General features: G+C 48.5%; 1 protein-coding gene across 3 annotated transcripts; it reads right to left on the reverse strand.

Moving 5' to 3' along the window:
• On the reverse strand, positions 1-27927 carry TRIM14 (tripartite motif containing 14). Of its 3 annotated transcripts, XR_007122227.1 has the most exons (7): positions 27318-27910; positions 24693-24788; positions 10141-10374; positions 6907-7069; positions 5047-5139; positions 264-2283; positions 1-33 (listed from the first exon to the last, which is right to left on the reverse strand). XR_007122227.1 is itself a non-coding variant. In XM_047699455.1 (6 exons), the coding sequence occupies exons 1-6, from the start codon at positions 27549-27551 to the stop codon at positions 1748-1750; spliced, it is 1356 nt and encodes a 451-aa protein (XP_047555411.1). In that variant the 5' UTR covers positions 27552-27910; the 3' UTR covers positions 1-1747. The 3 variants fall into 3 exon arrangements, 2 of the variants coding, with proteins under 2 accessions (XP_047555411.1, XP_047555413.1); XM_047699455.1 differs by having other exon boundaries at positions 1-2283; XM_047699457.1 differs by lacking the exons at positions 1-33; positions 264-2283; positions 5047-5139 and adding an exon at positions 5162-6806 and having other exon boundaries at positions 27318-27927.
• Positions 27928-27950: the final 23 nt, after the last annotated feature.

A 27950-nucleotide genomic window follows, 5' to 3' on the forward strand; every position in this document is an offset into this window, starting at 1 on the left:
AGCGTTCCTGGAGCAGGGTGCCTAGACGCCGTGCTCTCTCTCCAGCTAAAGTTTTAAGTGATTTGGTTACAACCAAAGGCACTCTTAGGATTCCTTCTGCCTTGATTTCCACTTGTATTACATTGCCCTGTATGAAAGTGGCATTTTTAGAAAATTGTTGGAAATTGGCGGGGTTTTTTTTGTGGTTCAAACAAATTCCGAGAGCACGAGTGGGTTTCAGCTTTGCATCTTCCTTACCCTGCCACCGCCCTCTGGCTGGACACCTAAGATACTTTAACACAGTATGATTCCAAAACCATCTGGGGAGTTTGACAAATGATGCTACATCTTCAGAACCGAGGCACAGACCCAAAAAAGAGACCTTCCCCTTCCTGCTAGAGGAGCTGGCCCTTGAGGTCCTCCTGGTTTGGCCTTCTCTATTTCTGTGCCTTCTTAACGGAAAATGGGGTTCTCTGGGTTTTCTTGGCAGCGCCGGCAACTGCGGGCTTGGAGGAGCGTGTCCAGACCTTACTCTTAGCTCCTCCTCTTTTAGTTCCAAGGCAGTTGGGGAAACGGCCTGTGGTTGCTAAGCAACGGTTGCCTGCTGATTCTTCCCAACATCCCTTGAGGAATGAATAAGCAGGAAAATCTCCCACATTGAAAGCTGGGCCTGAAGAGCTGGGACAGGGGGGCAAGTAAAACACTTGCCTTGGGGCTGGAGGGCTCTGAGGAGCTTTCTTTCAGGACCTTAGTCTCTCCCAAATGTACAGTGAGGTTAGGCTGGGTGATTCATGAGGACTTCTCAGCTCAGCTGTTCTTTGCTTCAGTGGTAGCCGGCTGCTGGTCATTGTCTGGGAGGGAAAGGGACACCCTGAACTTTTCAGGGTGGCGAGGGTATGGGACATAGCTGCCCTGGTAGAGCTTCCCACCTAGTGGGAAAGCAGGGTCCCAGATTTGTGGCTTTCAGGGTAAGAGAGATTCTTGTGGTTTGGGGAGACTTCCTGGGGCAGTTAAGCCAGGGGAAGGCTCAGACAGGCAAAGGGCAAAGGTGCTGGGGGGGGGGGGGGGGTCTCTGAAAAGACCGGTAGAAGCCAGATGAGCATGGGGAGTTTGAGGGCAGACTAGAAAAGCCTTGAATGCTAAGGTAAAGTGCCTGCTTTTTCTCTCTGCGGTCCTTGGGAACCTTCTGGTAGTTCTAAGAGGTTAATGAAGTTTTAGGCCTGGCACTCTCGCTGTACAGTGGAGGATGAGAATGGGAGGGGATTCCGGCCCCGAAGTGTGAAGTGCGGCTACTCTGAAGAGAAGTGACACGGATAAGCTGAAGCAGAGTGGAGAGAAAGAGGCAGATCAAAAGGACTTTAGGGAGAAGGGGTGGATGGCTCTCATTCATCCACACATTTATTGTGCGCCTACCAAGTGCCAGGCATTGCTGACTACTCTATGAGGGAGAGGCCAGAGGCAGAGGACGATGTCTTCTGACAGGGTCGGGATGCTCAGGACTCACTTGGGGTCAGCACCTGGACTAAAAGTGGTGTCATGTAAGTGCTCTGGTGGTGGTGGAGAGGCCCGTTGAGAGCGCCCCGGCAGAAGACCCGCCTTTAGGGCCTGTTCGAAAACTCGCCTGGGAAAGGAGCCTTTTCAAAGCACAGGGCATGACGGGTGGGGGAGAAGACGGGGATGCTTGGGCAGCTGGCAGTAGACCAGCCGCATCAGCTCCAGTGAGACCAGAGCAGTGGAAGGCCTAGGACGGTCACTCCTGCTGTGGCCCCTAGGGCAGCCGGGAGATGCTTATGGCCCCTTCCCAGAGCCGCAGCGCCGGGTAAAGTGGCTCCTGGAAAGCGGCCCGGAAGGTGTGCAGGTGGCTCATGCCGCCTGACACATCATAGAAGGAGAGGATGCCGGCCTCATAATCCAGGAAGACGCCCAGCCTGTCGGGGTCGTCGAGGGGCCGCAGGCGGCTGCGCTGGCCGTCGTGGAAGGCCCAGTACTCGAGGTCGTAACGCTTGAGGCACCAGGACTGACGGTTGCAGCCGAGGCGCGCGGAGGCCGAGGCCCCGCAGCGCCGCAGGGAGGCGTAGGCCACGCCCACCCACCAGCCGACGCCCGCCTCCTGCACGTCCACTTCCCAGTAGTGGCGGCCGGCGGCGTAGCAGTCGCGACCCAGCACCTGCCACAGTTTATCAAAGCGCAGCGCGGGCGTGGGTCCCAGGCGGCCCATGAGGCCGCAGCGCACGGTCAGGCGATCGGCAGAGAGGCGCAGGCGCGCGTGCATCGTGTCTGGCTCCAGAGTGGGCGTGCGTGCATCTGCGGAGGGCGGGGACATCGGGGGCCACACCTGGTGGGTGGGGCCAGCCCCCCCCCCCCCCCGCAACGCCCCCACTGGTCCTGACAACTTCCCCGTAGAAATTGAGATGCCAGGAATTGTCAGCAGATAAATGAAAAGCCACCCTTTTAACCCTAATTGCATCCAAGGCATTAGCTGGGGGACACGGGAAGGAGTGAAAATTTCACTGGATTTGTGCCATGGAATTTGTTGCCAATTTCTAAAAATTCAATTTAAAAAATCTTGTCCTTATTGACGCTTGGATGTATATCCTTCCAGTTTTTATCTTGCCACTTATAGTTTTTCTTATTGGTATCATGCCATACACACTTTTGTGTAATCTGGTTTTTCAACTATTGATTGTATTTGTGATCATTTTACCCTATCAAATAACATTTTTTTATCAGAGTGTTTTAATGGTGACCCTAAGATTTTGCTGTGTTAAGTGTTTTATACTTTAACCTATCCCTCCCCCTTCTCAATATTTAGGCTTTATTTTTTTATATTTTATTCATCTGTTTTTCAGAGAGAGCACGAACAGGAGAAGTAGGCTCCCAGCTGAGCAGAGAGCCCTAGGTGGGGCTCCAGCCCAGGACCTGACCAGAGCCAAAGGCAGCCACTTAACCAACTGAGCCACCCAGGTATCCCATATTTAGGCTTTAAAAAAGCTCCTGAAAACACTAATATAATTACATCTTTATGCATCTGATTATTGCTTGAGGATACATTCTTAAAAGAGGAACTACTGGGTTAAGATGGATAATTTTGCTTTTAAGGCCTTTGGTAAATACTGCCAACTTGTATCCCAGAAATGTGGTGCTGACTTAACTCCCAATAATCGTTCTCCACTGCATTGTAGACACTGCATTGTTCTCACTACATCTGTAGACATGGAAAACGAAGTCTAGATGGTAGGGTACGTGGATATTCTGCTTTAGTAGATACTGTCGAAGTGTTTGGAGTGCAAAACCTGTAGCAAGGTTTTGCACATCTGAAGTTTTATTCCTGATTTTTTTTTTAGATGTCACTGAAAATAATGTTCTTAAAATTTCATTTTCTAATTGTTTATTGCCAATATACAGAAACAGGATTGAGCTTTGTATCATGATATATGCAACAGTTCTAAGTTCACTTAATTCTAAGTTATCTTTTACTTATATTAGATTTCCTATAATCATGTCATTAATGAATATTCATAATATCATATATCACATGACATTATATGACATCATAATGATATCCCCCCCTTTTTCCAATCCTTATAGCTTTCACTTCTATAGGATCTCTGGAACAGTGCTTCACGAAGCGACTATGGTAAGCATCCTTTCCTCCATCTCCTGGGTAAATACCCAACAGAAATGCCTGCATATGTGCATCAAACAGACATGCACATGAATGTTTGGAGCAACATTCACTACAGGCCAAACTGGAAACAATCCAGAATGTCCTTCCATAGTTTGAGTGTGCTGTATTCATACAATAGAATACTATTTACAGCAGGGAAAATAAGTTACTTCTATGCACAATAATATGGATAAATCTCCTAAATATTATGTTGAGTGACAGAGGCAAGACACCAAAAAGTACAGTCTGAATGATCTAGTCCTATAAAGGCAAAGACAGGCAAAACTAATCTACAGTGTCAGAAATCGGGAGAGTAGTTACCCTTGGTGGGTAATGAAGAGGAGGCTGCATGAGCAAGGCTTCTGGGGAGCTGGAAGTTTTCATTTCTTGGTCTGAAGGAGGTTATATACCATGTTTACTTTTAAAAAATGATTGGGGTGCCTGGGTGGCTCAGTTGGTTAAGCACCCAACTCTTGGTTTTGGCTCAGGTCATGATCTCAGGGTTGTGAGATTGAGCCCCGCCAGGGGCTCCACGCTTGGCACAGAGGCTGCTGGAGAGTCTCTCACTCTTCCTCTCCTTTCCCCTCTGCTCCTCCCCCTCTGTCCCCCTCTAAAAATAAAATCTTTTTGGGGGGCACCTGGGTGGCTCAGTGGGTTAAAGCCTCTGCCTTCGGCTCAGGTCGTGATCCCAGGGTCCTGGGATCGAGCCCCACGTCAGGCTCTCTGCTCTGCAGGAAGCCTGCTTCCTCCCCCCTCTCTCTCTGCCTGCCTCTCTGCCTACTTGTGATGTCTCTCTCTCTCTGTCAAATAAATAAAATCTAAAAAAAAAAAAAATAAAATCTTTTTTAAAAAAATTGAGCAGCACCCCTTTGATTTCTGTACTTTTATATATTTTATATTTCAAAGTTTACTTTAAAATGAAATGAAATGAAAACAGGTTACAAAACAGTATGTATAGTATGATGCCATATTTGTAAAAAATATATAAAATATATTCTTATATGTATATATAGATCAACTAAGGAAAGCTAACAGGGCAAACAATAATAGTAGTTATCTATGGGCAAGTGACTTAAAAACTTGGGTTTTTTTCCCTAGTTTTTCTGCAATGAATATGTATTATTTCTGTATTTAAGATTTATTATTATTATTACTTTCAGGTAATCTCTACACCCAATGCAAGGCTCAAACTCACGACCCCCAGATCAAGAGTCGCACGCTCTACCAACTGAGCCAGCCAGGTGCCCCTTATTTCTGTTATTTAAAAATGAGTAATAAAGGTTGAAAAAACCCAAGTTGGGTCTGTTAGTAAAAAAAAGGGGGTGCCTCCATTTCTGTGACCGCCCCCAATCTGCCTGGCCCTCTCCACCCTCCCTTTGCTCCCCAATCCCAGGGCTTACATTTTAAGAAGAGCGATCGCTCCGGTGAGGGGCTTGTTTTCAACAAGGAAGCTAGTTTGGTGCTCGAGGAGCCCGAGAGCTGGCAGTTCGTGTCTGTAACAGATTGTGAGAAATGAGTGCCTGGCCCTCATGCAGGCAGAGCAAATTACAGAATGTACTAAAAATATTACAGAACTGGAAATTCGGATCATCTCTTCCCCAGAAGTGCATGCATATTTAAGCAGTAAATGCAAATTCAGGAATTGGCGACAGGAATACCCTAGGACAATACTCGGGTCTAAGGAGAAGCGTACTTCTGAGGGTGGGAAGTGGATTCAGGCCAGTGTGACTGTCCCCTGAACCTTGGGATGGGACAGCGGGCTCAAGGAGGGCCATGCGAATCAACGATGTATTCAACAGCCAAACATGGGGGCAAACCGCCTGGCAGACATGCCAGTTCCGGGATAAAATGGAAAGTGAGAAATCAGGCCATCAGAGAAGGCCATGTCCAGGTCTCATTCCAGTGTGAGGGAGTTCAAGGGAAACCCAAGCCATGGTTCCTGTCTTCCACAGCTCCATCAGGTAAAAGAGGTGAGAGGTAGGCTCACCTGAGCTACCCGCCAAGGCACAGAGAAGAGAGGAATCCGGGGAGACATCATGGAGGAGGAAGCACCTCAGCGAGCCCTTAAAGGACAGGGAAGATTCGGACATCCAGAGAAAAGGACGGGAGGCTTTCCCAGCCAGAGGGTACGAGCAGGAGCACGGGTATTAAGGACAAGTACTGGCACTGGCACAGGAACTGGGAAGCCATGGCAGGCGTCTGAGTGAAGGCAGACACGAGCAGAACTTCCAAAGCTCTGTGGTGGGGAGTGGATGGGGCAGGGTGAGTGGAGGCAGAGGCCCTGCTTGGAGGCTCAAGCCTGAAGTGGGTCAGCAGGGATGCCAGAGCTCCTGGGGGAGGAACTACGGCAGCCACAGTAGCAGTAGCCAGGGCCTAACTTTACTAGGAGGCGACTGGAGTCAGGCAGCAGCGGACCTCAGGGAAGACGTATGTCCCCTTCTCAGAGATACCGGCTCCGCATCCCCAGGAAAAAGCTCCTGTATTCTCCTCACCCTGCTGTATTTTTCATCAGAGCTCTTACCGCTGACTTGTTCAGTTACTACTGTCTGTCTTGCTCCCAGAACCCTGAGCACCACAAAGGCAAGACCTTTGTTTTTGTACCCTGCCATGTGTAACAGAGAATTAGGGCTCAGTAGATGTTCTGGAGGAATCCTAAGAGTGGAGATAAATGAATGAAGAAAGGTATTTCTGAGCACCTACTTTGTGCTATGCCCTGCAGGGACCTCAGAGGACTCAGAGTACTTCTTGCCCTTTGGGCATTTACGACAGGCAGGGGGAGGTGAGTACAGGGTGTCCAGCTCAGGGACAGCCCCAGGCCGGAGACTGGCAGCGCAAGGAGTGGGGAGAGGCAGCGGGACAGCTGGCCAGCACAGCCAGCCCAGGGTGATGGGGCAAGGCTTCCCGGGTGAGCCCAGCTGGGCTGGCCCCGCAGGGATGGCTGGGACTTGGCCAGACTGAGGGGAGGGGGCACAGATGGCTATTCTAGCTGGGAGCCCAGAGCAGGCGAAGGTAAGATGCAGCAGAATCCTGGGAGTGACTTGGGGGAAGCGGAGCAGGATGGCTGGGAAGGCAGGATGTGGTCTCCGACGAGGAAGGAGGTAAAGTCTGAAGGATGGGTGGGGCCCTAGGCCCAGGAGTCCTCCACTGCCCAGCCACTGGCCTTGGGGTGGAAGAGACGGGATTTAGGTCTTCACATTCGTCTTTGGGTTAAAGGGTAGCAGGGGAGCTAAGGACACAAGGTCGGCCACGCAGCAACTTACTCTCTTTAAGGCGAGTGTCCAGTGGCGTCTGTAACAAGCTCTGCATGGCGTCCACAAAGCCCTGGAAGAAGCTCTTGACGGGCTCGAAGGAGAGGGGCGCGGGGTAGCACACTTCTCCCAGACTCGTCTGCTGCTGCAGCTCCTGCTCGACGGCCCGGTACTCCTGCGGGGGTGTGCAGGGCGTCAGGGGGGCTGCCGTCCCAGCCTCCACCGCTGCGCCCTCGGACAAACCCAGCCCAGAAGGGGTGCCCCCCCCCGCCCCAGCATCTGGGAGCAGCCCAGGCTGTGGCCCCCACTCCCACCCCAGGACCAGAGTTGATTTCTCCCTCCCTTCCATGTTCCTGGAGCTCTACTCTGTGCATGGCCTTAGGGGCAGAGGAAGGAAGGAGACTGGCTGGCTGCACCTGCCGCCAAGTTGCTCACCACTTTGCAGGGTGCCCTGAAGCTTTCCAGACACTGACATCCAGGGGGACCAAAGGAATGATGGGCCAGTGTTCCTGGGGAAAGAGTCCCTTGGGCATGTCCAAAGGAGGGAGCAGGAAACAATGTTCCGGGAGGGAAGCCAAAGACCCTGGAAGTTCAGCTGGAATGCCGACGGAGGGGGAGCCCCCCCCCCCCCACCACCATGGGACCTGTCCTGTTTTCTGACTGGTCCCCCACTGTTACCTTCCCCACCAAACAATGATGAACTCCGGGCCTCACCCTTTAAATAGCCTTCCTGGGTTAAGTGTGGCTTCGCAAGGTAGAAGCTCCCTGGACCATCCTGGTATGTCCAGCTCTAGTATCTAACAACGTACTAGTTAGTAACTACTAGTAGTAACTAGTTACTAGTTACTGGTAGTAGTTACTACTAATAACTAACATGTAGTAGGTACTCCATAAATATTTATGATAGAATAAGGAAATCAAGCACACCTACTTCTCACCTTTGCCAACTCGGGGAACAGCTCCCTAGCCATCTGTATTTCAAGTCATAGCTGGGCATCATCTTGGATTCCCCTTACTTCCACTCACCAGTCCTGTCACATGTCTCAGACCTGCCTGTCCCCTCCTCCTGATGCTTGTCCTCTGGTCTTGGCCTCCAGCGTCCACTCTCCACCCTGTCACCAGAGTGACTTTTCCAAAAGCATTAAACTGAGCAGGTCACTCCCCAATTCAAAATGCTCCCCTGGCTCCAAAATCTTTACAGCACAATTTAAACCCATGGCCAGGTACATACAGCCCTCTGCTAACTAGGCCTGGTTTCCAGACCACTGGCAACTCCCCAACGCCACCCCCTCCTTCGTACCCCTGCCCTGCCTCCAGCCAGGCTAAACCCTAGCGGCTCTCCTGCCTGCCGGGCCCTCATGTGCACATGATTCCTTTCTGCCTGGGATGTCCTCTGTCCCTCTGTATGTCCCTGGTGAGCCCCTCATGCTCCCATACCCAGCTCCATGGTCACCTCCCCTTAGAAGCCTTCCCTGAGCCCCTATGCAGAACTGGACACTTCTTAGACATACTTCTGCCAGCTCACTGGGGCTGCACTGTAAATAGCTATTTCTGAGCATGCCTCCCCACCCTCAAGCTCCTAATGTCAAGCAGGGGCCCGGCACGAACAGGTTACTCAGTATAGTACGGATCCGTATATATACGAGAGTGAGCAAGCAGAAGGGAGGAATGGTAAATGATGAAAATCAGTAGTTCTAGCACCAGAGAATAAAGAAAAAAGATGATCAAGCCATGAAACTCTATGATGCAAGAAAAATATTCTTTTCCATGGAAGCATCCCTTTGTATCAGATAGCCCTCCCAAGTACCATCACTTTTTTTTTTTTTAAAGATTTTATTTATTCATTTTACAGACAGAGATCACAAGTAGGCAGAGAGGCAGGCAGAGAGAGAGAGGAGGAAGCAGGCTCCCCGCTAAGCAGAGAGCCCGACGTGGGGCTCGATCCCAGGACCCTGGGACCATGACCCGAGCCGAAGGCAGAGGCTTTAACCCACTGAGCCACCCAGGCGCCCCAGTACCATCACTTTTAAAGAAACAAATGTACCCCTCTGTGCAACTTGCCCCTCTTTATAATATCCAGGGTGCCTAGGAAAGCAACTCACCTAGAACTATTTTTTGTTAGACTGAGTTGACCAAGGCCACGTACACGCATAAGCCTGGAAATATTTGTCGGGGACTGGCTTAACTGGTTTGCTACTGACCGATTTGTTTGTCAGCCTTATTTTCCAGCCAAAGCCTAATGTGTGATTAGACTCAGTGACACCTTTATCTCGTCCCACAAATCTGTAAAGCATCTTCCAAAGGTTATCTAACAGGGCAGGCGTTTCCTCTACAGTGAGAAAACTTAAGCGAAGAAAATATCAGGGTAGGGAAGTAAGCTGGACGCCAGAGCGGGCGGAGGAACGGAGCATATGCTGCCGGGTGTCTGCCGAGCCCTGTGAAACCTGTGTGGCTCCGAGAGTTCCAGAAGCCAGGGCAAAGAAGGAACCAGGGAAGGGCCACGTGAGCCGGAAAGCAGTCCCAGAGCATGGGGCTGCACAGCGGTTCTGACACCGGAGGGGAGTTTCTCCCGTGGTTCCTTGGGAACAGGAGCACCACGCTTAACAACATATGTTCACTAACAGAGCAACACATCACGGGGGCTATTTCCTAGACTCTCCCTCCGTGTAAGGTGATAGCCTCCAACAGATCCCAGTGGCCAAGGAGTACCATCCTTCTCTGCCCTTTGAGCAAACTGAGTCACCTCTTGGGGCCCGCTCAGTAGACGGAAGGCCACCTGCCTTTCCAGGAGGGGTTCTCGAGTGAGACTTAGCAGGCAGAGGGCCAGGTGGCTGTGCTCTGGACTCAGGCCGACCTGGCTTCTGATCACAGCTCTGCTGCCTCTCAGCTGGGTGACCTTGGACGAGAGTCACTTCACCCTCCCTGGGCCTCAACTGCTCATTCATAAAATGGTGTGAGAATAGCCACTTTGCTGAGTTTTAGGAAGTATCAGAGCTAGGATACAGAAAGTGCTTGGAACACAGAGGGCCCCGGCCCCCAAAACGGTGGCTGTAAATATGATGTTATTAGCCCAAGACGGATCTGCCCTTCCCAACAATGCCTATTTCCTTATCACTTGTGTGGGGGCAAGAAAGCCTGCAGGCTGGCCAAGCAATTTGTGTATTCGCTCTTCGTAAACCCTGTGTTCGATGCCCTGGTAACCAAGGTGAAGTGCAGGGGGAGGAGGGGGCAGGGGCCCAGCATTACCTGCAGCAGCTGTATGGGGTCGGGCTCCTGGCTGATCCTCCAGACCCTGGTGGAGAGGCTGTGCATGCCATCTATTTGCTCTTTGCAAGATTGGATATGCTCCCCATAGGCCTGGAGGGTGAGCTGCGTGTTTTTATCGATGAATTTCTTGGCCAGCGCTTCCTCTTCGTCAAGTAGCAGTCTCAGTTCAGTGAATTTTCCCGTCAGCCAGGTTTTACTTGACTCTGCATGAGCCTGAAAAGAAACCAGTTGCAAATGATATCACTGCCAACCAGGAAATCTGGAATAATCAACATAAAACAATTATAACCTCTAAAAAGTGAGTTCAGCAATGTCCCCGGGCAAGCGTAAGACCAGCTCATAAAAACTCCAGCTTTCCCAAGTACCACCACCTATAACCAACTGGGAAATGCATGCAGAAATAAGGGTAGTGGAGAAAATAGCAAGATACCAAAAAATAAACTAACAAAAACTGTAATGAACTACATAAAGCATAAAATTGTACTAAAAGACATTAAAAAAAAAAAAAGACCTCTGAATGTGTGGAAGAAAAGACCACATTCCTGGCTAGAAAGATTCATTATAGTCTACAAATTCATTACAATCCCAGCCTTAACATGTGGATTAGACAAATGGCAAATTATGGTGGCAAAGAATAAACCCAAGAAAAGCCACAAATTGCTTTAAAAGGATCAATGAAGGATGACCTGCCTTATTTTTTTTTTAAAGATTTTATTTATTTATTTGACAGAGAGAGATCACAAGTAGACAGAGAGGCAGGCAGAGAGAGAGAGAGAGAGGGAAGCAGGCTCCCTGCTGAGCAGAGAGCCCGATGCGGGACTCGATCCCAGGACCCTGAGATCATGACCTGAGCCGAAGGCAGCGGCTTAACCCACTGAGCCACCCAGGCGCCCGGATGACCTGCCTTATTAAATATGAAAACAAACTGTAAACCTACAGGATTTAAAACCACGTGGCACAGACAGACAAAGATCAAGAGCACAAAATAATTCAGAAATGAACTCCGTGTGTGTGTGTGAGAGAGAGAGAGAGAGTGAGAGAGAGAGAGAGAGAGAGAGGTAATGGTCACATTTCAAATTACAGGGAAGAAAGAGTGAACTATTCCATTAATGGTGTTGGTACAACATGCAATTAACCATGTATTTGGAAAAAAATTTTATTAGATCCTCATACCATATATAAAAATAAATGCAAACAGAAGCCCACCTAGGAAGTAGTGTAGCCAAAAAATGAGACTCTGTGTCTGATCACTCTAAATTTAACTTAATCCAATTTAGAAGATGTAAGGAGAACGGAGAAACAAAGTAACCATCAACTTGAGATACGCGCCAACCAAATGCATTTTGAAAACTTTGTTTCACTTCTAAATCAAACAAAACATGACATTTATAACGCAGTTGAAAACGTGACCACTGGTTGGATATTGAAGGATAAAAGGGAACGGTTACGAATTTTCACAGGTGTGATGATGACAACATGGCTGGGCATGTAAAAAAAAAAAATCATCTTGTGGAAACAACACGCTAAACTTTTACAGATAAAACAGCATGTCTGGGATTTGCTTCTAAATATATGGGTATGCTTGAGGTTTCCTACAATAAAGGTAAATAGAAAAATTCCACAGAGATTAAAGCACTATACATTAAAAAAAAAAAAAAACCTGTCACAATGAAATACAAAACAACTTTATTTCAAAAATTTGAAACCTCTGTAAGAGGAGCCTAAAACTCAGCTACAAGGTAGCCACAGCAAGTCTGATTGTATAAAAAAATGGAACTCTTAAGAGGGAAGGTTCTGTAGACAACGGTTCCAACAAGCTACACGGGTTTATCATCCATCACATGGAGGAAAAAAAAAAAGATCACTCAATTTAAAATGGGCCAAATGCTTGTAAGTGCCCGTAGCTGGATGAAGGGGTACCCGGCCTCTCAGACAGTCCAGAAAGTGGGCAGTGTACCAGAAAATACTTTATGGCCATCAGCTTGGAGGAATTTTAACTGATAATAGCAGAGCCTGGAATGGTGTGGAGCACACTTAGCCACACTGGGTCAGCATTTTTAGGGGACAAAGTGATATCAAAATTTTGACTGCAACCATCATTTGATGCAGCAGTTCCTCTTGCAAGCATTGACCTCTGAAAACGTTTTCACATGTGCACGAACATCTGTGTACCAAGATGCTCACTCCAGCACTGTTGGTGATGAAGGTGGGCAAGATTTTCGATATGGGAAGCATATATATATGTTTACTATATATATTATGTGGTGTTCATACAATGAAAGAACAGGCAGTGATTAAAAAGAAGGCAGAGTTCTTATACATGCTACACTGTGGGTGAACCGTTAGGTCATGTGGAGTGAAATTACCCAGATGTAAAAGGACAAATACTGGATGATTTCCTATTATGAAATAACCCACAATAGGCCAGTTCACAGGGACAGGAAGTAGATGAGAGTCTGCCAGGGCCTGGCGGGAGGGGAAGTCATTGCTTAGCGGTTACAGAGCTTATATCTGAAGTAGTGGAAAATTTTTGAAATGGTGGTTATGAGTGTAAATGCAGTTTACAGTGGTTATAACTGTAATGCACAGTTATACAGAGGTTATGAGTATAAATGCAAAAACAGTGGTTATAACTGTAAATTCAGTTCGTCCTACTGAATCGTACACCAAAAAGTGGGTAAAATGGTTAACTTATGTTACGTACATTTTGCCACACACACACACAACCCAGTGGACCCAGGTGCCCGGGCATGGAAAACTCTCCAAGACACCACATGAAAAAGAGCAAGTTATAGAATAACAAATATAGGACGATCCTATTTCTGTAAAAGATAACTAAACAAAAATTATATACGGATACAGGTATGCCCACCTTCTGAATGTCTGCTTTGGTCCACTTTGCTTTTAAGAAAAACCTTTATTAGCATGGTAAGGGTTTTTGTCCAAAAAGCGAAAATCCTCTTCAGGTGTCCTCCAGTTAGAAAACGGCTATTAGGGGACACCTGGGTGGCTCAGTTGGTTAAGCAGCTGCCTTCGGCTCAGGTCATGATCCCAGCGTCCTGGGATCGAGTCCCGCATTGGGCTCCTTGCTCGTCAGGGAGCCTGCTTCTCCCTCTGCCTCTGCCTGCCATTCTGTCTGCCTGTGCTCGCTCTCTCTCCCTCTCTCTCTGACAAATAAATAAATTAAAAAATCTTAAAAAAAAAAAAAAGAAAGAAAGAAAACGGCTATTAGGAGCGCCTGGGTGGCTCAGTGGGTTAAAGCCTCTGCCTTCTGCTCAGGTCATGATCCCAGGGTCCTGGGATCGAGCCCCGAGTCAGGCTCTCTGTTCTGCAGGGAGCCTGCTTCCTCCCCTCTCTCTCTCTGCCTGCCTCTCTGCCTAGTTGTGACTTCTCTCTGTCAAATAAATAAAATCTTAAAAAAAAAAAAAAAAAAAAAAGAAAACGGCTATTAACCCAAGACTTTCCTAAAAGTGAAGTGGCTTAACTCAAACTTTCAAAAAGCCGGGGATGCTCTTTCCTTTATGCCCTTTCTACCTACAGAAGGTTTCAGAGAACACTACTTTTGGATAGCGGGGGGGGGAACCTGTCTATGCTTCTGTATGTTTGCAAGTGCATTTTTTTTTAAAGATTTTATTTATTTATAAATAAATAAATATTTATTTAGATATTTATTTATAATAGATTTTATATATATAGATTTTATATATATAGATTATATATATATATTATATATATAGATTTTAGATTATAATAGATTTTATTTATTTATAAATAAATAAATATTTATTTAGATAGATCACAAGTAGGCAGAGAGGCAGTCAGAGAGAGAGGAGGAAGCAGGCTCCCCGCTGAGCAGAGAGCCCGATGCGGGCCTCGATCCCAGGACTCTGGGACCATGACCTGAGCCAAAGGCAGAGGCTTTAACCCACTGAGCCACCCAGGCGCCCTGCAAGTGCATTTTTAAATTTTTTCAAGATTTTATTTATTTATTAGAGCGAACACACAAGCAGGGGGAGGGGCAGAGAGAAGCAGGCTCCCCACTGAGCAGGGAGCCTGATACAGTATTCCATCCCAGGAGAATGACCTGAGCCAAAGGAGGATGCTTAACCGAGGCACAACCCAGGCACCCATGCAGGTGCATTTAAATGTCTGTTAGTTCTACAAACGATCCTAGGATTTGTATGGAACCAGAAAAGACCCCGAATTGCTAAGGAAATATTGAAAAAGAAAAACAAAACTGGGGGAATCATGTTGCTTGATTTCAAGCTTTACTACAAAGCTGTGATCACCAAGACAACATGGTACTGGCACTAAAACAGACACATAGACCAGTGGAACAGAGTACAGAGCCCAGAAATGGACCCACAACTCTATGGTCAAATAATCTTTGACAAAGCAGGAAAAAATATCCAGTGGAAAAAAGACAGTCTCTTCAATAAATGGTGCTGGCAAAATTGGACAGCTATGTGTAAAAGAATGAAACTCGACCATTCTCTTACAGCATACACAAAGATAAACTTGAAATGGATAAAAGACCTCAATGTGGAGCAGGAATCTATCAAAATCCAAGAGGAAAACATAGGCAGTAACCTCTTCGACATCAGCCATAGCAACTTTCAAGACATGTCTCCAGGGGTGCCTGGGTGGCTCAGTGGGTTAAGCCTCTGCCTTCGGCTCAGATCATGATCTCAGGGTCCTGGGATCGAGCCCCGCATCGGGCTCTCTGCTCGGTGGGGAGCCTGCTTCCTCCTCTCTCTCTGCCTGCCTCTCTGCCTACTTGTGATCCCTCTCTGTCAAATAAATAAAATCTTAAAAAAAAAAAAAGACATGTCTCCAAAGGCAAAGGAAACAAAAGTGAAAATGGGACTTCTTTTGGGACTTAATCAAGATAAAAAGCTTCTGCACAGCAAATGAAATAGTCAACAAAACAAAGAGGGAACCCACGGAATGGGAGAAGATATTTGCAAATGACACTACAAAGGGCTGATATCAAATATCTATAAAGAACTACTCAAACTCAACACTCAAAAAAAGATAATCACGTCGAAAAATGGGCAGAAGACATGAACAGACACATCTCCTAAGAAAACATACAAATGGTGGGGGCACCTGGGTGGCTCAGTGGGTTAAGCCTCTGCCTTCAGCTCAGGTCATGATCTCAGGGTCCTGGGATCGAGCCCTGCATGGGGCTCTCTGCTCAGCAGGGAGCTTGCTTCCTCCTCTCTCTCTGCCTGCCTCTCTGCCTACTTGTGATCTCTCTCTCTCTGTCAAATAAATAAATAAAATCTAAAAAAAAAAAAAAAAGAAAACATACAAATGGCTAACAGACACATGAAAAAATGTTCATCATCACTAGCCATCAGGAAGATTCAAATCAAAACCACATTGAGATACCACCTTACACCAATTAGAATGGCCAAAATTAACAGGACAGGAAACAAGTGTTGGAGAGGATGTAGAGAAAGGGGAACCCTCTTGCACTGTTGGTGGGAATGCAAGTTGGTGCAGCCTCTTTGGAGAACAGCGTGGAGATTCCTTAAGAAATTAAAAATAGAGCTTCCCTATGACCCTGCAATTGCACTACTGAGTATTTACCCCAAAGATACAGATGTAGTGAAAAGAAGGGCCATCTGTACCCCAATGTTCATAGCAGCAATGGCCACGGTCGCCAAACTGTGGAATGAGCCAAGATGCCCTTCAACAGATGAATGGATGAAGAAGATGTGGTCCATACATACAATGCTATATTATGCCTCCATCAGAAAGGATGAATACCCAACTTTTGTATCAACATGGATGGGACTGGAGGAGATTATGCTGAGTGAAATAAGTCAAGCAGAGAGAGTCAATTATCATATGGTTTCACTTACTTGTGGAGCATGAGGAATAACATGGAGGGCATTAGGAGAAGGAAAGGAAAAGTGAATTGGGGGAAGTTGAAGGGGGAGATGAAGCATGAGAGACTGTGGACTCTGAGAAACAAACTAAGGGTTTTGGAGGGGGGATGAGGGGTTAGGTGAGCCTGGTGGTGGGTATTGTGGAGGGCACGTTTTGCATGGAGCACTGGGTGCGGTGCATAAACAATGAATCTTGGAACACTGAAAAAATAAAATAAATGCTCTAGTCATGTTTGGGAAAAGTTACAGGCTTGGGGGGATGGTGAAGAGGTACTCCCATTTTGTAGTTGCTATAGTTCTATACTAGATTCTAACATACTATTGTGAACATTAAAAAAAAATGAACACGTGCTCATGTACTACTAGTACGATCAAAAAATAAAACAAAATCATTAAAAAAAATAAAAGCAGGGTGGTGGGGATATGGACATTGGGGAGGGTATGTGCTATGATGAGTGCTGTGAAATGTGTAAACCTGGCGATTCACCCCTGGGGATAAAAATACATTATATGTTTATTTTTAAAAATAAATAAATAAATAAAAGCAAAACACAGGTCAGCCTCTTCCTCCAGCCCAAACATCAGTCCACACAACAGAACAGCCCCTGGTACTTGGACAGGCTCCCTATGATGTCATGTTCTCTTTTTAGTGGGGCAGGAACACGAGCTTTGGCATGATCTATGGAGTGGGTTCCCCGAGTCAGTTTCCTATACAGCGCTCTGGGCTGTGGTTAGGTTCTGAGGCTAGCTGCTCCCAGCCACACGCAATACAGGTTAAGTTGGCTTTGGGCCAGCCTGGGAATTAGTCTACACTGACAACATGGTTTCTACGGGTCAGGGAACACGGACACAAATATGTCTCTCCTGAACAACCCAATGAAGCAAAGAAAATGGGTGCCAAACTCCAGATTTATAGACATACTCTGGAGGCAATGTATGTAAATGGAGCACCTTTCTAGAAACCAAGAGAGCAAATACTCTCCTGACCAAGCAGTTTCCACAGCTCCACTTTGTGAAGAAGAATGTACAAAACAAGCTTAATGACACAACCCATCATTGTAACTCTCAGTCCAGGAATAACCGATTGGAAACATCCACAAGAAAACTTGAGGTGTAAGGAGATGAGGCTGATCGTGCAAACAGTTTAAAAGCATGAGAGAAAGAGAGAGAGAGAGAGAATGGGAGGGAGGGAAGGAATTCTGGTGATGAAACAAGGAAGTATGCTGTCTGGTGGTTTGGGCCACATTGATTCAAAGCGAAACTGGACCCCACACTGGAGTGGGCTGGGCTGGGTGAGGCCCTGAAGAGTCTAGCTGAAAAGCTTAGGGACTGGGGACAAAAGGAACTTGGGCAGCGGTGAAGTCCGGCAGGGAGAGTGGGGGATTTTTATACCCAGAGTGCTGGCTGCTGTGTGACTCATCTCGGCCCAGGGCCCTGCAGGCCTGTCTGGGTCCTGTGGAGGGTGAGGGGCCTGTGAGGAGAATGGAGAGAGCTGTTTGGCTGATATCTCAGCACGACTTTGGACAGTGCTTCCATGGGTGCCGCTCCGGGGCCTCCCACTGCTCCCCACCCCTACCCTCTCCCTGTTAGCTATGCTGTCACTGGTGACTCAGACAGGTGGCCGTGGCCTGCAGAGGGAGGCAGAGGGGTGGCCTTATCCAGCGAGGGTGGTGGAGACTGGTGGCATCGTCCCTGTCAGCAGCAGCATGGCCTGGCTGAGTCCTCATCTACCCATTCCCACCCTGGCAAAGGCTGCCTTCTGTCCCATAACTGGTCCCCAAGCTGCGGTTCAGTCCCTACAGCTCTGGTGGGTCACAGGGAAAGGCACAGAGCCAGGAATGGAGGCTGTTTATTTCCCTCCCTAGGGTGCTAGTGTAGGCCCGTTTCCTCTCCTTCTCCCAGCCCTGCTTGGTAGGGAGAGGGGCTGACTCCTGCCTGTGCATTTCCAAGAGCCTCCTTCAGGCTGGGTCTGGTCAATGGGAGGAGGAACTAGAGAGAAATGAGGGAGAGGGAGCAGCCAGGGCGTCCCTTCCACCAAGGCAAGGTCTTCAGGAGAGGCTGCATCCCTGTGTCCCCTCTACCCTCCAGCTCCCAAAGGACAGGTCTGCTCTGGTTCCAGCTCCCACCACAGTGGCCCCGGCCTCCTGCTCTCCCTCCTCCCACATCCTCCCTGTGTCTCTTGCCATGCTCCTGCCTCGCCACCCCTGGCTGGCTTCTCTGCCTCTCCCATGCTGTGTCACTGTTCCCTGCACTCATCACCACTGTCCAAAACCCTCAAAGTGGCTTCTGTCTTCCTGGGTGCCCCCATCGCCAAGGGCCACTTCAGCTCTGCCAGCCTGTGCACACCCTAACTCCCTACCCAGGTCTGGATTCTACAGACAGTAACCAAACTTAGGTGTATATTTATTTTTATAGTATACATATTTACATACCCCCCCACACACACTCATAAAAGTATCAAAAGCTCCCTGGGGAAAACTGGGAAGATTCCAAAAGAAGAGCATAATCACTGTGCCACCCTGACACCTGACCCTTGTCCGGGTTAGGGTAGTGGGCAAATGGCGAGTTTCCCGTCCACCTGGGCCTCTGAGCTGCTGTGCAGGGGAAGGAAACAGCCTCTTGACAAGGATGTCAGAGAAAATCATTCCATGGGTGTTGGTTGAGGATTAAGGACCAAGACCTTCTTGATGGTTCTCTGGAAGGAAGTGGTTGGCTGTTCCCTGGTTTCTGAACAGTGGACTTTGGAGCACATGTGAACTTTATTGACTTTCGTTTGCTCACAAAGGTGTTTTATGGATTAATTTCCAGGCAGACAGCCCTTTCCCAGCAGTGCCTCTCCCTACGCAAGCACAGGGCAGCGTGGCTGTCCCTGACCTCTCTGCCCCAAAGCACACGGACCATAGTTCAGCAGAACACAGGAGAGTCCTACACGTGTATGTCCATGAGCTGGAGGAGTCACTTCTGGGAATGTATCCAGACGGAACAAGTAAGAAACGTTCGCTCCGGTGTTCTTTTATGCTAGGGAAAAACTGGAAATGATCGAAATGTTCAACATTACAAAAATGGCTTAATCGTGGTAGAGCCATATACTGGAATACACAGTCTCTGACACTGACCCAGGGTAGTGTTAGTTAGGACCTCAAGCCAAAACAAGACGCCCATATATAAAGGGACACATACTTTTGGTCAATAAGGGGGGAAGAAGATGACGTGGGAAACCTCCCTCCCTAGTTCAAACACACAGAAATGTGGATACACGTGAGCCAATTTTTAAATCATATGACTCAGCTCAAAAACAGAAAGCAAACCCACAAACGACAAAAAGCAGAAATCCTTAGCTGCCCAAAACAAAGAGGGAACTCCAGTGTGGAAGTTGAGCAAGTGACCCGTATGACAACTACACCACACTGGGAGCCCGGCAGCCTTGGGAGGGGTCTCTGGGCACCTGCCACCTGCACCAACCAGGAGCCTGCTTCATCCATGAACTAGGAATGGGAAAAACTCCATTCACTGGCCTGGGAAAGGAGCAAGGGATTTTTTGTTTTTTTTAAGATTTTATTTATTCATTAGATAGAGGGGGACAGGGAGAGCACAAGCAGAGAGAGCAGCAGAGGGAGAGGAAGCAGCAAGCTCGCCGCTGAGCAGGGAGCCCTGTGGGGCTCATTCACTGAAGGCTGACACTTAACTGAGTCACCCAGGCACCCCAGGGGCAAGGAATCTTGTCATCCATCAAGGGTCATGGGCAAAAAGAGTCACCAGCAAAACAAATAAAACAAATGACAGGACTGTACTGAGAAGAATTCAAGTCCAAGCTCATGGACCCTCAAAACTGAAAAATTCGGGGATGCCTGGGTGGCTCAGTTGGTTGAGCATCTGGTTCGGCTCAGGTCATGATCCTAGGGTCCTGGGATTGAGCCCCACATAGGGCTCCCTGCTCAGTGGGGAGTCTGCTTCTCCCCGTGGCTCTCATCCCAATCGTGCTCTCTCTCAAATAAATCTTAAAAAGCAAACATTGAGGGGCACCTGGGTGGCTCAGTGGGTTAAGCCTCTGCCTTCGGCTCAGGTCATGATTCAGGGTCCTGGGATCGAGCCCCATATGGGGATCTCTGCTCAGCGTGGAGCCTGCCTCCCCCTCCCCCACCTGCCGCTCTGCCTACTTGTGATCTCTGTCTGCCAAATAAATAAATAAAATCTCTTAAAAAAAAGATTTTATTTATTTGCGGGGGAGAGAAAGAGAGCGAGCGAGCATGTGCATACAGGACCATGGGGGAGGAAGAGAAGAAGAGAATCTTCAAGCAGACTCTCTGCTGAGTGCAGAGCCTGACGCAGGGGTTGGTTTCATAACCCTGAGATCATGACCTGAGTGGAAACCAAGAGCCAGACACTTAAACAACAGTGCCACCAAGGCACCCCTGTCTTCTACTCACTTTTAATTAGATTTTTGGTTTTTTTTTTGGCGGGGGTTGAGTTGTATAAGTTCTTTATGTGTTTGTATGGAACGACAAAAGACCCCAAAGAGCCAAAGCAATTTTGGAAAAGGAACGAAACTGGAGGTACCCAAATCCCAGATTTCAAAATAATCTATAAACCTATAGTGATGAAAACAGTATGGTACTGGCACAAAAATAGACACATAGGTCAGTGGAACTGAACAGAGAGCCCAGAAATAGACCCTCAATTATATGTTTAATTAATCTATGACAAAGGAGGCAAGAATATGAAATGGGAAAAAAATAGTCTCTTGAACAACTGGTGTTGGGAAAACTGTACAGCTTTGTGACAAAATGAAATTGGACCACTTTGCTACATTATATACAAAAATAAATTTAAAATGGATTTAAGACCTAAATGGGGGCACCCAGGTGGCTCCATTGTTAAGCATCTGCCTGAATTCTGCTCAGGTCATGGTCCCAGGGTCCTGGGATCAAGCCCCGTATTGGGCTCCCTGCTGGGCTGGAAGTCTGCTTCTCCCTTTCCCACTCCCCCTGCTTGTGTTCCCTCTTGCTCTGTCAAATAAATAAATAAGACCTTTAAAAAAAAAAAAAGACCTAAATGTTAAAGACCTGAAACCATAAAAATCCTAGAAGAGAGCACAGCAGTAATTTCTCTTACATAAGCTATAGCAACATTTTTCTAGATATGCCTCATAAAGTGAAGGAAACAAAAGCAAAAATAATCTGTTGGGACTACATCAAAATAAAAGTCTTTTGCATAGCAAAGGAAACAATCAACAAAACCAAAAGGCAACCTCCCGAATGGCAGAAGATATTTGCAAATGACATATCGGATAAAGAGTTAAGCATGGCTGAATTTTTAAATATTTGTTTCTTGACCAGGGATGGAAACATAAATGCCCCCAGGAGCCAGGCTGGTAACACAGTGAAGGAAGTGATCAGGTGGGGGCTGGGAGACCTAGAGACAGGCACCCTTCTTGTGGGGGTGTCTGGTGCTCAGCTCCCAACGGCTCCCAGGGCCAACTGATTTTCGACAAAAGCAATTCAATGGAGAACACACAGTCTCTCCCCAAATGGTGCTGGAGCAACTGGACATCCATAAGAAAAGAGAAAAAAAGAATTGAGCTAAATCTCCCACCTTATACAAAAAAGGAACTCAACAAGAATCACAGACTTCAATGTACAACATAAAATTATCAAACTCTTAGACCAAAGAAAAGGTGGGAATCTTTGGGATGTAGGGCTAGGCCAAGTGCTTTCAGTCATGAAACCGAGGGCATGATCCATAAAAAAAAAAAAAAAAAAAAAAAAAAGGATAAACTGGCCTTCTTCAAAATTAAAAAACTTTCACTCTGCTAAAGCCCCTGTGAAGGCAATGATATGTCAAGCCCTAGACTGGGAGAAAATATTCGTAAACCACAGACCTGACAAAGCACTCCCATCTAGCTCAGAGAGACAGGTCTCCAAAATCAGCAGCAGGAAAACAGACAAACCAATCCTGAAGTGGTAAAAAACAAAAAACACAAACAACAACAACAAAGAGGACAGACAAGCTGCCATTAAACACATGGAAAGGTGTTCGGTATCATAGCTGCTGGGGAAACGCAAACGCAGGCCCCAAAGGGAGGACCACTGCACAGCTTCCAGAAAGGCTAGAATAGAACTCAGGAAAGTACTGCTGGTAGGCAAGGATGAGGGGAGACTGGATGTCTCATACATGGCTGGTGGGAATGTCAAATGACACAGCCACCCTGCAAAATGTTCTGGCAGTTTCTTGAGAAGCTAAACATACAAGCCCCATAGAACCAGCCCTGGGCATTTATTGCAGAGAAACGGAAACTACGTCCACACAAAAACCTGTACACGGGGGTACCTGGGTGGCTCAGTGGATTAAAGCCTCTGCCTTCGGCTCAGGTCATGGTCCCAGGGTCCTGGGATCGAGCCCCACATCAGGCTCTCTGCTCGATGGGGAGCCTGCTTCCTCCTCTCTCTCTGCCTATCTCCTCTGCCTACTTGTAATCTCTGTCTGTCAAATAAATAAATAAAAATCTTAAAAAAAAAAAAAAAAAAAAAACCTGTACACGATTGTTCAAAGCGGCTTTATTTGTAATAGCCCCAAAATGGAAACAACGAAACTATCCTAACATAGACGAAAGCTTCAAATTAAAAAAACCAAAAACAAAAAAAACTGGCCGACCTGGACTACCAGATGGCTGGGATATTATTCAGCAATTCAAAGGAATGAACTATTGATACACAAAACAACCTGGAGGGATCCTGAAGGCATTAGGTTGAGTGAAAAAAATCTCAAAGGTCGTACACCATATAATTTCGGTTTTATGACATTCTTGAATGCCGTAATGACAGAGATAGAGAACGGATGTGTGATTGCCCGGGGTTAGACTGTTGGGGGGAGAGTGGGAGGGGTGACTCTAATGGTGTTGCCCGAGGTAGGTCTTGGTGGTGGCGGAATCCTTCTGCATTCCTGAATCTACCCGTATGAGAAACTGACGTAGGACTTTATACACACACGCTGTCAACTCTGGTTTTGACACGGCACTAGAGTTAGGTAAGCTCTAACCCTTGGGGCAAGTTAGGAGAAAGGTACCTGAGGCTTCTTTGCACTACCTTTGCAACATCCTGTGAATCTGTACTTATTTCAAAATAGAAGTTTAAAAGCTGGGGAAAAGGTTCAAAGAAAGAAAACTGCATCCCTTAGATGAGGCTGAAATGTGACCCGCTTAGACTCTGCACACGGGCCCTAATTCTTTCCTTGGGGGCCCCCAAACCATATCTCCTCAGAGATCCACAGACAGTGACTCTGTACCCCGATTCTGTTCTTCTGGCTGAGTGGCCCAAAGCACCTCCCCCATCCCTTCCTGAATCTTTTCCAATGGATGTATTTACCTGAGCCCCAAAGAAATGTTCTTGGAGACATGACGGGCATCGTTACTAATGCAGCTGGGGCCCCAGGTGTAAACCACAACTGTCCCCAGCACGCTGGGGCACGCAGCCACAGACAAAGCATGCTGGGCCAATAGGGGACCAATTCTGTTGCCTCGCCTAGCCTGGGCCTCGGCACGTCCCCTCTGCTACAGGCCTGGTCTCAGGATGTCCTGGGTGCCAGTCTCTCTGCTCTGACTGTGGGGGTCAGTCCAGGATTCACAGAGCCCTCAGGGGGAGAGGCCCTGGGAGGGCATCCTACCCCAGCCCCCATTTCGAGGAGAGGGCAGCTGAGGCTGAGAGGGGAAGGGACCAGCTCAGTTCACATAAAAGGACCAAAAAACCCAGCACAACTTTTTTAGAGTAAAATGGCAGCTCACAATTGTATCAGTCTCAACTTCTCATTTCAAGCCCCAAAAGAATCCATTTAAATAAACAATTCTGGGGGCACCTGGGTGGCTCAGTGGGTTAAGGCCTCTACCTTCGGCTCAGGTCTTGATTCCAGGGTCCTGGGATCGAGTCCTGCATCGGGCTCTCTGCTTCTGCAGGGAGCCTGCTTCCCCTCCCCCCATCTCTGCCTGCAGCCTCTGCCTACTTGTGCTCTCTGTCAAATAAATAAACGAAATCTTAAAAAAAATTTTTTTTTAAATTATTTAAAAAATAAATAAATAAACAATTTTGTGAAAAGAGGAGCCTAAAGAAAGTACTTACTTTTGGAATATATTTATACCCTATTTAATTTCTTTCAATGAAGCAGTTGGCACCCAAAGAGTTATTTGCACATTCTTTACACTGCATTTTGCTTTGTTTAAGGTGACTTGGGGCGCAGGGGATGGACGATTAGTCCCTCTAAGAGAATGGCCTTGGCGGTGGCGGCAGGTGGCAGGAAAGGCTGTTCCCCCATTTTGTGAGGCGCTATGGGGCAAGAGTAGGGCACTGGACAGAGGCAGATCTTCACCAAGCTAACAACACAGAAGCTTCAGGTACAACACAACACAACACAACACCACAAGCTTCAAGCTCCTCACTAGCCCGGCCCCTCATGGCCTTACACCTGATTTTGTGTTCTTTTTCTTCAAAAGAGCCCCCTAAGTTCTGGAAATCCAAAGGGCCACCAAACCGGATCTAAAAACCCTTAGAGGTTTTTATATACCCTTGGCTCCACACTGAGGAGAGCCTTGCGTCCGAGGGGAAGTGCGGATATCTCAACTAGAATAAAGAAGAAATGTCCACTTGCCTTGAGCTTCTCGGCAGTGTCTTCTATGTGGGTTATGTTGCCAACGTTCTGCTGCTTCTTGGTTTCCAGCTGCTTTAAACATTCTTGGATGAGTTTCTGTATGTGAAGGAGTTAGGAAAAATTAATACTTAGTTCTGTGACTTTTAAGGTAACAAGCTACCCCGAGGGGCATCTCCCACCCCTGAATTTTGCTCCAGTTGAGGTACCTGAGACTCACAGGTGAGATGAGTGGGCCCAGAGTCACGGGGCAAATTGGAGGATGAGCTAGAACGAGGGTCCCTCTGATCCTCGGAAGTCCATGTCAGATATTCTTCAAACCTTGATGCTCCCCTCCCTTTTTTCTAGAACAATCCTACTTATGACCTAATTTTCTCAAATAGGGCCTTAAGGCAAACAGCTTGGGGACAAGGGAAGAGTGTTCACTTTAGAGTCACTATTAACTGAACACCAGCTACGTGCCAGGCCCTGTCACAGGGCCTGCCCGCGTGGAACATACATTCCAGAAAGAATGTGGGCCTTTGGCCTGGACTGGGCTTCAGAAGACCTGCACGTGTGAGGCCTGTGGGGGTTCATGGTCCCATCTCCCTCCCACCTAAAATGGCTCCCTTCCATATGTCTCTGTTTTGCGACTGCCATTTTTCCACGGGTGGGCTCTGTGACCCTCTTCCCCACAGGTTTGACCTCACCTCTATCTGGACTTTCTTCAGGCTGGCCTTATACTCAGCTGCTGGGCCCAGGTCTGGCTGCCCAGCCAACCGACAGCTTCCTGAGGGCAGGCCTGCTCCATTCCTGGCTCCCCGCCAGGGACCAGGGAGTGACCCAGAAGTGTTTGCTGAATCGAACACAGTGACCAAGGGCTGCCAGCTTCAAGTGGAGAGCGGGGGCCACCCAGCAAGCTATGAAGAGCACCAGCCTGAGTCACACAGGACTTCCTAGGTCTGAGTCCCTTTCATGGGAACTGAGCGAGTGACCTCACCTCTCTAAGCCTGTTTTCTCAGCAATAAATCTGGAGCTAACCCCATAGCATCACCATAGAGAATGAGAAGTACATAGAGTGCCTGGTGCGGTGCTTGGCAGGGACTAAGTACTCAACAGAGTTGTTAGCTGTCATTGTCACATCCAACAAGCATTTGCTGCTGTGTGTGGTTGTATTCTAGGTGGTGGGTGAGGGTGGGGACACAATGGGAGCCCAGGTATAAGCTACAGCCACAAATTCCAGGAGCACATCCTTACCCCACTGTGATTTCTAAGCTTTCAAGTCTAAATGCTGTCCATCACCCCAAGAGAGCCCAGCCTCCTGGTGTCTGGGCCTTCCAATCCCAGGATGCTTCTCCTGTCAATGCTACCTGGTAAAATTCTACTCAGCCTTCAAGGACAGTTCTAGTGGCACTCCTCCAGGAAGTCTTCCTGGGCTCCCTCTTCCTACTTCACACTGTCTTCTCTCCAGCTTCCCAATTACAATACTTATCACACTATATTGTCACCATCTGTTCTCATCCCACCAGCCAGGGAACACCTCCAGATCCAGGAAGAATCGATCTATTCCTTAGCTCATGGCACAAAGTATGTGCTGAATGGATGTCTGATGAGTGGATGGAAGGACGATGGATAAACAGGTGAGTGGGTAGGTGTGTGAACACAAAATGAGTACGTAGGCGGAGAGGTAGGTAGGTAGGTGGACCCACCTATGAGACACCCAAGCCCTATCTCTGGAAAGCAGCCATATGAACTCTGGAAACAGCCTCTGAGGAGCTATTACTATTACAACCATTATACAGATAAGAAAAGGAAGACCTTGGAGGCAGAGGCGGGCCTTAAACCCAGGACTCCACCAACTGGACCAGCTCCCACAGGGCCCATTTTCATCCAGCTCCAAGGCTGTCGCAATGTGAAGAGAAAGGTCATTAGTCACAGAAGACTTCCTGGAAGAGGAAGTGGTAGAATCTACATCTGTCAGAGACAGGAGGGCCTGCCTATCCCAGGGGGGCAGACAGATTTGACCAGAGCCACAGAACAAGTTGTCCTCAAGGCCAGAACAAGAGTTGAGAGCCCCTGACTACTGTTAGGATTATGCACGGGTGAGGGCTCCAAGATGAGAAGCCAGTGGGGACAACCCAGCTGTGGAATCCTGGGGTCAAAGGCAGCCTCAGCTTCCAGTTTTCCTTTTCTTATCAATAAAATGGCTGTCACAGCTCCCCACCAGGCTGTTAAATGCGTGGAAGGGAAGTGCGGTGGCAGGAAGGGTGGAGGGGAAGGGCAGGAGTGGATGGCTGGAGGCGGCTCCTACTACGACAGTCAGTCAAGCAGTCCTCAGGCACTGACTGTGAACTTCAGGAGAGAAAACCAGAGGTGTCTGTACGGCTTTTCATCGGTGTTCACCGGCAGACCTTCTTCCAGCCCAAGGGCAGTGTGGTGGACCCGCGTGGAGGACGAGGTCAAGGACATCTGCGTATCAGCCAGGGCGCCCAAGTTCTCACTCCCAAACCCACCTCTTCTGAAGCTTAACTGATCGTTGCAACAACAGGTGGGCCTCCCTGCGGCTCCAGGCCTAACCAGGAACCCGCCGCCAACCCTGCGCGCGCCTCCCCGCCCGTTGCACCCCCCGCGCGCCGCCGGGGTCCCCACCTGCACGTGCACCGCCTCTTCCAGCGCCAGGCCGACCGGGTGGCCGCGGTGCGCGCCCAGCACCGGGCAGAGCGCGCACACGCAACGGCGGCAGCGGCGACAGTAGAGCTCGGCCACGCGGTCGCCATGCTCCGGGCAGCGCCAGCCGCTTCCGTCCTCGCGCTCCGGCGGCCCGGGGCCCCCAGGTGTTCCCGGCCCCCCAGGTGTCCCGCTCCGCGCACCTGCGCCGGCCATTCAGCCCTCGGGTCCCGGCGGCCGCGGTGCGGGGGAGGGGCTCCCGCGGAGAATCGAAAGCGGGGCGGCGGGGCGGGGTTGGCTCCGGGCAGGCCCCGCTCCCGCAGGAAGGACCGCTGCGCACGCCCGGCCCGGGTAGCGGCGACATCGGCGCCCTGCGGCCCCGTGGGCCGCGCTCTAGCCGGACCTGCGCCGGCTCCTTCCGCGGCGTGGAGGGCTCGGGCCTGGACTTGCGCCTGGGAGGTGGCCGCAGCCGGATCCACTTTGCCTTGATTCTCTCTGCCCTTTCCCCGGGAGAAATCACCGTTCCCCCAGTTGTCAGAATCCTAGAAACTCCGATCGCCCCAGGCTGTCTCAGCCTCCACCAAATGTAAATTAGTACAGCCAACCTGAAAAACA

Source organism: Lutra lutra, chromosome 13 (genome assembly GCF_902655055.1).
Source record: "Lutra lutra chromosome 13, mLutLut1.2, whole genome shotgun sequence".
Taxonomy (NCBI): Eukaryota; Metazoa; Chordata; class Mammalia; order Carnivora; family Mustelidae; genus Lutra; species Lutra lutra.